General features: G+C 36.3%; 1 protein-coding gene across 3 annotated transcripts; it reads left to right on the top strand.

Moving 5' to 3' along the window:
- The first annotated feature begins 251 nt into the window (after positions 1-251).
- LOC147388118 (putative potassium transporter 13) lies at positions 252-8,664 on the top strand. Of its 3 annotated transcripts, none has more exons than XM_086420862.1 (9): positions 252-400; positions 1,561-1,792; positions 1,887-2,135; positions 3,936-3,986; positions 4,666-4,926; positions 5,021-5,073; positions 5,243-5,357; positions 6,363-6,617; positions 7,353-8,664. In XM_086420862.1, the coding sequence occupies exons 3-9, from the start codon at positions 1,931-1,933 to the stop codon at positions 8,309-8,311; spliced, it is 1,899 nt and encodes a 632-aa protein (XP_086276988.1). In that variant the 5' UTR covers positions 252-400; positions 1,561-1,792; positions 1,887-1,930; the 3' UTR covers positions 8,312-8,664. The 3 variants fall into 3 exon arrangements, with proteins under 3 accessions (XP_086276988.1, XP_086276986.1, XP_086276987.1); XM_086420860.1 differs by having other exon boundaries at positions 278-657; XM_086420861.1 differs by having other exon boundaries at positions 286-657; positions 1,527-1,792.
- The last annotated feature ends 1,444 nt before the right edge of the window (positions 8,665-10,108 follow it).

Genomic DNA, 10,108 nt, shown 5'->3' with positions numbered 1-10,108 from the left:
TTTAAGGGAAAAAAAGAGAGGTTTTTATAGCAACGGTTTGAATAAGAGGGCATTGAGATCATTGTTTATCGGTCTATCACAGAAGACCGAGTTCCAGGGGCATATCAATAATAATTTAAAAAAATTAGGGTATTTCAAATATTTTAAAAAAATGGATGGTAAGTCTAAATTAAAACAATCTACTCTCTGAAGTCTGAAATCTGTAGTCTTAAGAGTTTGAGAAATGGTAAAAATGAGAACCCGAAAAAAAGAAGTTTTGGCGCATGACCTCCATTTCCCTTTCCCTTCACTTGACACGTGTCCTTTAACTGCTTCTTCTCTCTAAAACAGAAATAAAACAGTGAGAGAGAAAGAGAGAGTGAGACTCAGAGAACCATTCTTTAAAACTCCTTACATTAATGTCCGTATCAATTACTTCCACATAATCAAAGTTTCTATTTTATTTTATATTTTTGATTTGTAAAAGACGAGATTTGATTACATAGAGTGTATATCAGAATAAATTTTCTGGGTTTTTTTTTTTTTTTTGACTTCCGAATCGGGAAATAAAAAGAAAAAAAAAGTTTGGATTCGATTCAAAAGTTGGAAAAAGTTTGGGTTAGGGTTTGGAGATAAATGGATCCGGAATCTGGTTGTTCGACTCGGGAATCTCGTTTTGTGAGTTTGAGTATTCTGTTTTTTTTTTTTACTAGTATTTTTTATTTGGTTATCAGACTTTGTTAGGTTTTTATTTTGGAATCGAGGGTAGAATTTGAGATTTGTAGGACATTTGTGCACAATGTTTTTGATGTAAACTTTGAAGTATGTATAACTCACGTTTTGGTGATCTTCGACTCTTTTTTTTTTCATTTTTACTGATTTGTGATCATGGACTGTTTCAATCGAAGAGATTCCTATTATTAAATCAATTAATCTTCTGTTTGAATGTCTCTTGCTTCAGTTACTGGATTTTTTAACGTATTTATGTGAATAATTTCACTTGTTAGTTCATGGGATTTCAGTTTCGGTGTTTTTTTTTTCTTTTCTAATGATCTAATTAGTTAGCTATGATTGCATTTTTCATATATAATATTTGAATTTGTTAATGATTTTGGTGTCTATCTTGTGGATTGTATTTAATTTGTGTCAAACTCATGGATTGCAATTTTTCTCTTCTATTCATGTCCGGGTATCATTCCCTTAAAGAGATGGGTTGTGATTCTTATTTTTGTTTAGATCACCATAATTGATTTCTTGTTTCCCTGTGTTATAAATTTCCTCTTTTATTATGTGTGGATTCATTCATGTTTCTCAATGTTTCCTTGACTTGGATTTTATTTTCTACAATTCTCCAACATATACCTATAAAAATTAATAATAATTTGCTACGCTTGATTTTTGAATATTTTATTGTACCTTGTTTATTGATGGGTAAGTTGTGCTTTGTTCTGATTGGATTGCCGTGTTCACTCTAATATTTTGGCATACCATTTGATTTTGTTTCTCATGGATTTTCAACAATTTGTTTTTTTTTTTTTTTAATACAGGATTTAATCGATTTAAGTTTGGCCTTACTTGTAGAATGCATACAAGACTACTCTGTTTTTGGCCTATCAGAGCTTTGGGGTTGTGTACGGTGACCTTAGTATTTCTCCTATCTATGTCTACACAAGCACATTCTCGGGGAGATTGAACTGTCTCGCGGAAGAAGAGGAGATTCTTGGGGTACTTTCTCTGATTTTCTGGACTTTGACTTTAATCCCTCTCTGCAAATACATAATATTTGTCTTAGGAGCTGATGACAATGGCGAAGGTGCTTCACTGACTCCTTAGTGATTTTGTTTATAGAAAAAATAGAAGAACATTGGTTGATTTTTTGAGGACCTAATAAAGCCTTACTTTTATAGGAGGAACCTTTGCTTTGTATTCGTTACTCTGCCAACACTCGAAGATGGGCCTTTTGAGCACTTCCCATGCTTCACAAGAGGACCTATCTATGTACAAGTCTGGAAATAGCCTTAAGGAAACAAGAACTAGTTCGCTTCTAAAACAGTTCTTTGAGAAGAATCACAGTTCTCGCATTGTTTTGCTGCTAGTTGTACTTTTGGGGACAAGTATGGTTATCGGTGATGGTGTCCTAACCCCTTCAATGTCTGGTATGCTTTCTATTGCCTAATAAAACCAAAATTGTGTTGGGTTTTACTGCCTTGAAAGCACGAATAAGATTTCCATGAGCTAATTTCTTTATGTTTGATTGTTTTTAATATGTAAAATTAATTTTCTGATTTTGGAATGTATCATGATCTACGATGGTGATCTTCCATTAGTGCATGCATTATAAATGATAAAGGGAAGAGATTATGGTTTAAACCCACCTCTTAGAAACTTCTTGAGGATTATAAGTTGTATCATACTTTGCAAGAACTTCCCTAAGATTTTAGGTACTATACTGATGTAGATAGGCTTGCCGACACTTATCTTAATGCCTATGATTGAGTTAAAATGCATCGAATAAAGAAATCAACAGCATTGACTAAGTCAACTCGGGTTGACTAAGTCAATTTGACCTAAGTTTTGACTAGTCCATGATACTTAGTCCAACTTCTCTTAGGACTCTTTCTTTTATTGAGTTTCTATTTTTTAAGTTATTGAAGTAGTTCTAGTTACTTTCTATTTCAATTTTAGAAAGTTTCTTTTCCTAGTTAGTTTCTAATTTGTTTTATGTTTAAAATTCGTTTTTATTCTTTAGATTATAATTAGAAGCTAGTTTTTTTAAGATTGATTAATAAAAGAAAAAAAGAAGAGAATTTTCTTCACTTCCTTTATTTTTTTTTCAACACAAGAGCCCGATCTTGGTTCTTAATTGTAGTGTTTGTGATTGATTTCCATCAATCTCAAACCTAGATTGAAGTTTCTAGTCTGTTTTGCTCGACATAGAGATTTTTCATTACTTTTAGTTCTTGGGATTTCACCTTAGAACTAGATTTTTAACATAAACTCTAAGATTGTGTTTCTACCCTACATCATATATCGTGTTGTGGAAACTTAGTAAAGAATTGGGGAACCTTCCTTGCTTCATAGGAACTTTGTTGGGGAATTAGTTGTTGTTCTCATGGAACTTTGGGCAATTTTAGGTACAACATTACTTCATAGAATCTTCATGTGGATTGGGGTTTTTTACCCTACTTGTAGGAACTATGCAAACATTTTGTGTGCAACCACACTTTATAGAAACTTTACGGGGTAGTCGTAGTACTAAGTTCTAACCAATTTTATGGGAACTTTGCATTGGGTTATGTTCTACTTCATGAGAGATCTTAGGGAACAAGCCTCAATCTCAGATGGTTGAGATTGGACTGCAATGATTGTTTAGTTGGCCATATTGCCTTAATCAAATACGTCAAGTGAATTGGCCAGTTAGATGCACTGGTATTCGGCCTTAGGCATTGTGGTTTGTTCCCAAAAGATTATTTTTTTTATTTATAAAATTTTTAAATCTATCAACAGAAAGGAGATCGAGGAAACCAACTCACACAGGGAGGGTTTTCATCAATGGAGTTGGGGTTTTTAATCTAAATTTTACAATGAAAATGAAGTGATCTATTTCATTTCCTAAAATATCTTTAATGAGCTATCTTTCAATGAGAAATTTTTTGATATTAGATTATATTCTTTCTGGTGCTCCATGTGGCTTTCATGGAATTGTACCACATGGAAGGCTTTAAGGTGAGAAACCCTGATGCCCAATTACTTACTACTTTCATTTCTTGGGTGTCGGATCAAGAAGCATGTATCTTGAGTTTACACATGTACAGTCCATTTTATGTGAAAATTCTTGCACCTATAGTATGTATTTATAAAATATTATGCAGTTATTGCTACCAATTCAACGATCAGCACTGTTCTTTGAGTGCTACTACTAATAATTTGTGGCATTTCCTCTGTTTTGTTTTCAGTACTTTCTGCAGTTTATGGCATCAAAATTAAGGTCCCAGATCTACACGAGAGTAAGTTAATCGAAATTCACATCTTATGAGATAAGGGGATACTGGTAATATGATCATAGATAGACTCCCCTACCTTGTAAGAATGTTTCACTACTGTGAGTTTTATCTGGCCTCTAGACATCGGTAGTAGCTCATTTTGTTTTACAATTCTTAATGAATTCTACTACTAAAAATGGATTGAGAAACATCTTCCTTACTAAGGGTTGTTTTGCTCAAATGGAATACCACATTAGCAATCCAACACCACAGCCCTCTAGTTTTCATTGAAAAAAAAAAAATTCAATACTTTTTTCTTGTGGTATTGATCCAAGGTTTTGAAAATGGACGGCTACCGAACTTCCACCTAACTCCAAAATTTAAAATTAAAATTGAACGGTGAAAAATAAATTTTTTTGTATTTGTTTTTTTTTCTCCAAAATTCATAGAATTTTGTCATCTGCAACCCTGAAGAACCAGATCATGTTTTTGGATGTCACAAGGTGAGCCCAAGGACCCTTAGTAAGGGTGAAATCCGTACTAACTTAGTAAGGCTAGTCGGATTCAAATGAATATTGGGGGAGGGATTTTTATTTTTTTGTTGGGGAGGGAGGGCACATGTGTTATGGAGAAGTGGTAGTTCGTATGTAGCCCTTGCAATTGACTTTCTTTATTGGCACTGACTTAATTTTCTCTCTCACAGATTATACTGTGGTTATTGCATGTGTTGTTTTAGTGGGGCTCTTTTCACTTCAACACTATGGAACACATAAAGTTGGTTTTCTTTTCGCTCCAATCTTGATATGTTGGCTACTCTGCATTAGTGGAGTAGGCATTTACAACATAATCCGTTGGGATCCTCAAATTTTCAGAGCTCTGTCACCATATTATGTATATTACTTTTTTAGAACAGCTGGAAAATATGGATGGAATTCACTTGGAGGTATTGTCCTTTGTATTACAGGTCTGTTGGTATTCTCCCCTATGAACTCAGATCCTTTGTTTACGCCATCCTCTCCGAGTGGATATAACAAAATCGGTTTTGTTTCCTTGATCAGGCGCAGAGGCTATGTTTGCTGATCTTGGGCATTTCTCCAAGCTTTCAATCAGGGTACGATTCTTTCTGTTTAACAGTTTAGAAAATATATGTATTCTGTTTGGAACAAATGTGGTTTCTCTGTCAAACATTATGATCTCTTCCAACTAAGACTCTTATCGTTCATGTAACTATTTTATTTATGTTTCTTGATTTTTGGTTGCGATACGTTTTTTGATGGCAGATGGCATTTACAGGACTTGTTTATCCTTGCTTAATTCTAGCATACATGGGTGAAGCTTCTTATCTTGCTAAGCACAAACAGGACCTTCAGAGTAGCTTCTTCAAAGCCATCCCAGGTTTGATTTCAATCTTTATATGTTCTGAAATTGTACATCAGCTGTCTACTAGTCCAGAAAAGTTATGAAGATGATCTCTATGGTGAGAAGATCATCCTCACAAAAAATCAGCCCATTCTGTCACTTATAACCCCAGTTTACAAGTTGAAGAATTGTGGACCGTCAATTTTTACCGTTAATTTGTAAACCACTTTAGATGGGGTTAGAAGTTTCAGAATGGGCTGATTGTTTGTGAGGATGATCTGTTTGGCGAGGACATCACCCTCACAAAAAATCAGCCAATTACGAAACTTCTAACCCATATAAGACAAAAATTTTGGCTGTGGAACTGGACCCTCATGTGATTGATGGTTAACACCAAATTTATATGTAATTTTATAGGTCCATACTTATGAATCCCTCTGTGGTGCACTTCAGATCTTTACCTAGAAGAAAGGGGAATATTCACAAATTTAACCTCAAATTTCAAGCCCAATTGGGCATTTTTATTTATTTCCTCGTGGAAACTTTTGGAAGGATTACACTTTTTGGGTTCTGATAAACTTTTATCTTTTCATGACCACAAAATCTTAAATAATGGAAGCTCTAATGGTAGAGATATCAAAATCCAAATTATCAGCTCTCCAACTTAGCGGTACTTGCATAATTTTATTCGAGGTTTAAAATATCAATTGAATGTTTCGTTTAATGAAAAAAACTATACTGTATTGGCCGATACATTCGATACTGATACATACCTGATACTTTCCCGAAACATTCAATGTTTCGTATTGGTCTTGGCTGGTACTGATACGTATCAACCGATACATTCTGATATTTTAAACTTTGATTTTAGTTACTCATGATATTCTTGTTTGTTGGGGTCATTATATTATCTACTTATGGTGATATCTGGTTCTGGTTTTAAAGGGTGAATCTATAGTCCCTTCTCACATTTTCCCATATTATTTGGTTATATTTTTTTGCAGCATTCTCTCATTTTTTTTAGTATTTTGCTCTATACAGAAGCTATCTTTTGGCCAGTATTTATTATTGCGACATTGGCAACAATTGTTGGAAGTCAGGCAATAATTTCAGCCACTTTCTCAATTATTAGCCAGTGTCGGGCACTGAGATGTTTCCCGCGTGTGAAAATAATACACACATCAAGCCAAATACATGGGCAGATTTACATACCTGAGGTGAACTGGATTTTGATGGTCTTGTGTCTTGCTGTTGTGATTGGGTTTAGAGATACGACTATGATTGGTAATGCATATGGTATGTTTTCTCTCTCTCATCTATCTATCCGTAATATATATGTGGGTAAGGATCCTTAGAAGTCAGGAAATTGACATCTACGTTCACAGATAGCCATTGGCCGCCATGGAGTTGGCTCAATGACTGATTTTTGGTGACGAGCTCATCTTCTAGACATCAATGTAGTTAACGGTGTAAATGGATGATTTGTGATTATTCAACTTGTTAGCTACTTAATGGATTGCATTTTTGTGGGGATGATCTGCATGGTGTGGAGATTGTCCTCACAAAAATCAGACATTGACTTATCTGCATGCATTGTCCATGTATTAGTATAGACTCCAGATGTCTTTGTGAACATATATAGTTAAGTTATATCTACATCCACTTTTTACTCCCAATACCCAATCATTTGTGCATAGAAATCTACGGTTTTGGAAACTTTCGTACCAAAGCTCAATTTAGTTCAAGTCATCTTGAGTTGAACTAATAGCCTTTGCAAATATCAAAGTCGCCCATTTGATGTACTGAATGGATTCTGGTGCAATACTTCCTGATTTTTTTTCCAATTTATTTATTCTCATTTTCAAGACATAAATTTTAAGGTTAATGTTAGATAATTGTGTTTAACCTTTGAACTCCTCCCTGATAATCTAGTTTAGTGTCAAAATAAGTTAAGAACATTTTCTGATAAATATTAAAAAAATATGGATTAATTTCTGTTAACTTTTTTATGGCATGCTGTTTATTCTCCAGGCCTTGCTGTGATCACTGTAATGTTCGTTACCACGTGCTTAATGTTTCTTGTCATTGTTACTGTTTGGAAGAGAGCGTTCCTTTTGGCGACCTGTTTTGTGGTTGTCTTTGGATCTATAGAGCTGCTTTACATCTCTGCTTGCCTCACGAAAATCAACAAAGGCGGCTGGCTCCCTCTTATGCTCTCTTTGATAATATTGTCTATAATGTCTATCTGGCACTATGGGACTTCGAAAAAACAAGCATTTGAGTTGGAGAACAAGGTCTGCTTGGACAAGCTACTAAGCCTTGGACCAAGCCTAGGAATAGTTCGTATCCCTGGAATCGGTTTTATCTACTCCAACATTGTATCTGGAGTTCCACCAATGTTTGCTCACTTTGTCACCAACTTCCCCGCCTTCCACCGAATCCTCATCTTTGTCTCTCTACACATCATGACAGTTCCAAAAGTACCAGCTAGTGAGAGGTTTCTTGTCAGCCGCATTGGCCCACCCGAGTTCCGTCTCTTTAGATGTGTAATTCGGTACGGGTATAAGGATGCAAGGAGAGACATCTATGAATTCGAGAACCAATTGATTGCAAAGGTGGAAGAGTTCTTGCAGCATGAATTTGATGAGGGTAGTGGATGTGGGGTCAAAGGAGGAGAGATGGCCGTGATTGGAACTCCATTGGGTCAGATGGTTGATGGGGCATTGGCTGTGAATCAGCATAAGAATGTTGGATTCCATGGTGTGGGAGTGTGTGAGGAGGCGAATGAACTAGTTGAGTCGAGGGAAGTTGGAGTGGCTTACATGATGGGCCATACTTGTGTAGTTGCGAAAGATACATCATCATTGGTCAAGAAGTTTGCAATTGACATTGTGTATGGGTTCTTGAGGCAGAATAGCCGGCGTCCAGCAGTAGCTCTTGGGGTTCCACACACCTCGCTCATTGAAGTGGGTATGGTTTACCATGTTTGATTACATGCTGAGAGGAGACGTGGGTTAGGAATGAACTGACCGAAATAAGTTACGGGGATCATAATAGACAGAAAAAAGACATTATTTGGAATATTAGGGAAACATTCTGACATTGTCATCTGGTTTGGAGGTTTGAAGAGTTACTGAAAGATACAAAGAAGCCCAGTAGCAGCTCCTGTAGGAAGGATGTACTTACCTTAGTTTCCTCTTCTTGTTTAATTTTGTTTTTTTTGGTTGTTGTTGTTGTCTTGAGACTAGATTTTAACCAAAGGTTTCTTTATGTATATATTTCGTTGGAAATCAATATTCATTTCCAGAAATATTTTGATGAATAGTGAATACTTTGCTATTCACTCAACGAGATGGCAAGCTAACCCCTCGAAATTTTGAAATAATCTCTTTTCCCAAAACAATTTGATAGAGGCATGGTAGACCTTTGTCCTTCACGAGTTGAGCTATTGTTAACTCGGACTGTCAGCTCAGCTTGAGAAGATTTTAACTCATTGTGATTTGATCTTGAAGAATTTAGGAATTTCTACAAGATTCAATTTTTATCAAAACGTAGCAAGACCAATTGTACAATAAAGTTAACTTATCATGCCTTGAGATATTTAGAGAGTAAAAGCTGTAACGCATTTGAACCCTACACGTGTTTAGATGTGAGCAGAATAAACAGACTAAGCCGAGCAGTTCTACTCTGCTCAAAGTGGTACCTAAGACAGCCCAACCAAAATGTAGGGCAGGGTAGACTTACATAGCAAACACCAAATCTCCCAGACCTTCAGCTTTGGCGGGACATCCCAAGAATCTCAAAGGGGGATGATGCGGTCCGTATTGACTCCTTACAAAAGGGTAACTTCCTTGAAAAGCAAGGGATTCCAGTATGAAGATACTTGAGGATCAGGGATCATGAAAAGACTTCTATTATGAAAAGATCCCTAAGGAACGCAATAAATAGAGGAGGAGGTCCATGAGGTAAATGATCGACTATTTTTGGAGAGATTGAAAGTTCATTATTGTTTTCGGATAGCTAATTTGATCGTCGGAGGATTTTGGTAGGTACCACACTGGTGCCACCATTCAGTCGGAGGAACAAGAAGCTTTCAACGAAACGATGAAATTGAGTTGTCAAAGGTAACTAGAAATCACCTCTACATCTTTGGCGCTGTCCGTAGGAAACACAATAAACTTTGATTCGATTTCGTCTTCTTGTCAGAAAGAGAAAGATAGGATGGGGAGATCAACTTGTTCCGACAACAATCAACCGCAAACCCTTCCTATCGTTCCCATTGCTAAAGACCAATTGGTAACTCAGATGAGGAAATGACAGGAGGAGATGCAACAGAAGATAGATACTTTGGCCAAAGAGAATCTAACACTTACCCAATGATTGGAGGCTCAGTAGAATGCCAATCGTGATGAAAACCAGCATCAAACTGTAGATGGTGATGACTGTGTCTCCCTGGGCAGTAGTGGTTCAAGGCCTGGCCATGAACAAGGTGATGCAGAAGATATGGCTCCGATAATAATTCTAGCAGGAGCCCCAACGAGACAATCAGGAATCCTAGCACCCTTAACAAGAGGAGATGTGAAGGATTTGATTAGGAGAGAGAAAGAAGTCATCAAGAACGATAAAATCGGCCTAGTTGTTGCACAGGCCATTAGAGGAATTCAAGGATCACCGTTCATTGTAGAGATCTTAGTTGCCGAACTGCCAAAAAAGTTCGTGACGCCAAAGTTCACATCATTCACTAGCATGAAAGACCTAGTAAAACAATTGTACTACTTCCAGCAGCT

Source organism: Akebia trifoliata, chromosome 13 (assembly GCF_017979445.1).
Source record: "Akebia trifoliata isolate Shusen 1 chromosome 13, ASM1797944v1, whole genome shotgun sequence".
NCBI lineage: Eukaryota > Viridiplantae > Streptophyta > Magnoliopsida > Ranunculales > Lardizabalaceae > Akebia > Akebia trifoliata.
This window is presented reverse-complemented; position numbering and strand designations above follow the sequence as displayed.

Bases quoted from the DNA above. Each gene is read 5' to 3' on its own strand.
- LOC147388118 (XM_086420860.1), top strand. From the start codon at position 616: ATGGATCCGGAATCTGGTTGTTCGACTCGGGAATCTCGTTTT. The intron at 2,136-3,935 runs GTATGCTTTCTA...TTTTGTTTTCAG, and splicing joins CCTAACCCCTTCAATGTCTG to TACTTTCTGCAGTTTATGGC. The intron at 4,927-5,020 runs GTCTGTTGGTAT...TTCCTTGATCAG, and splicing joins TATTGTCCTTTGTATTACAG to GCGCAGAGGCTATGTTTGCT.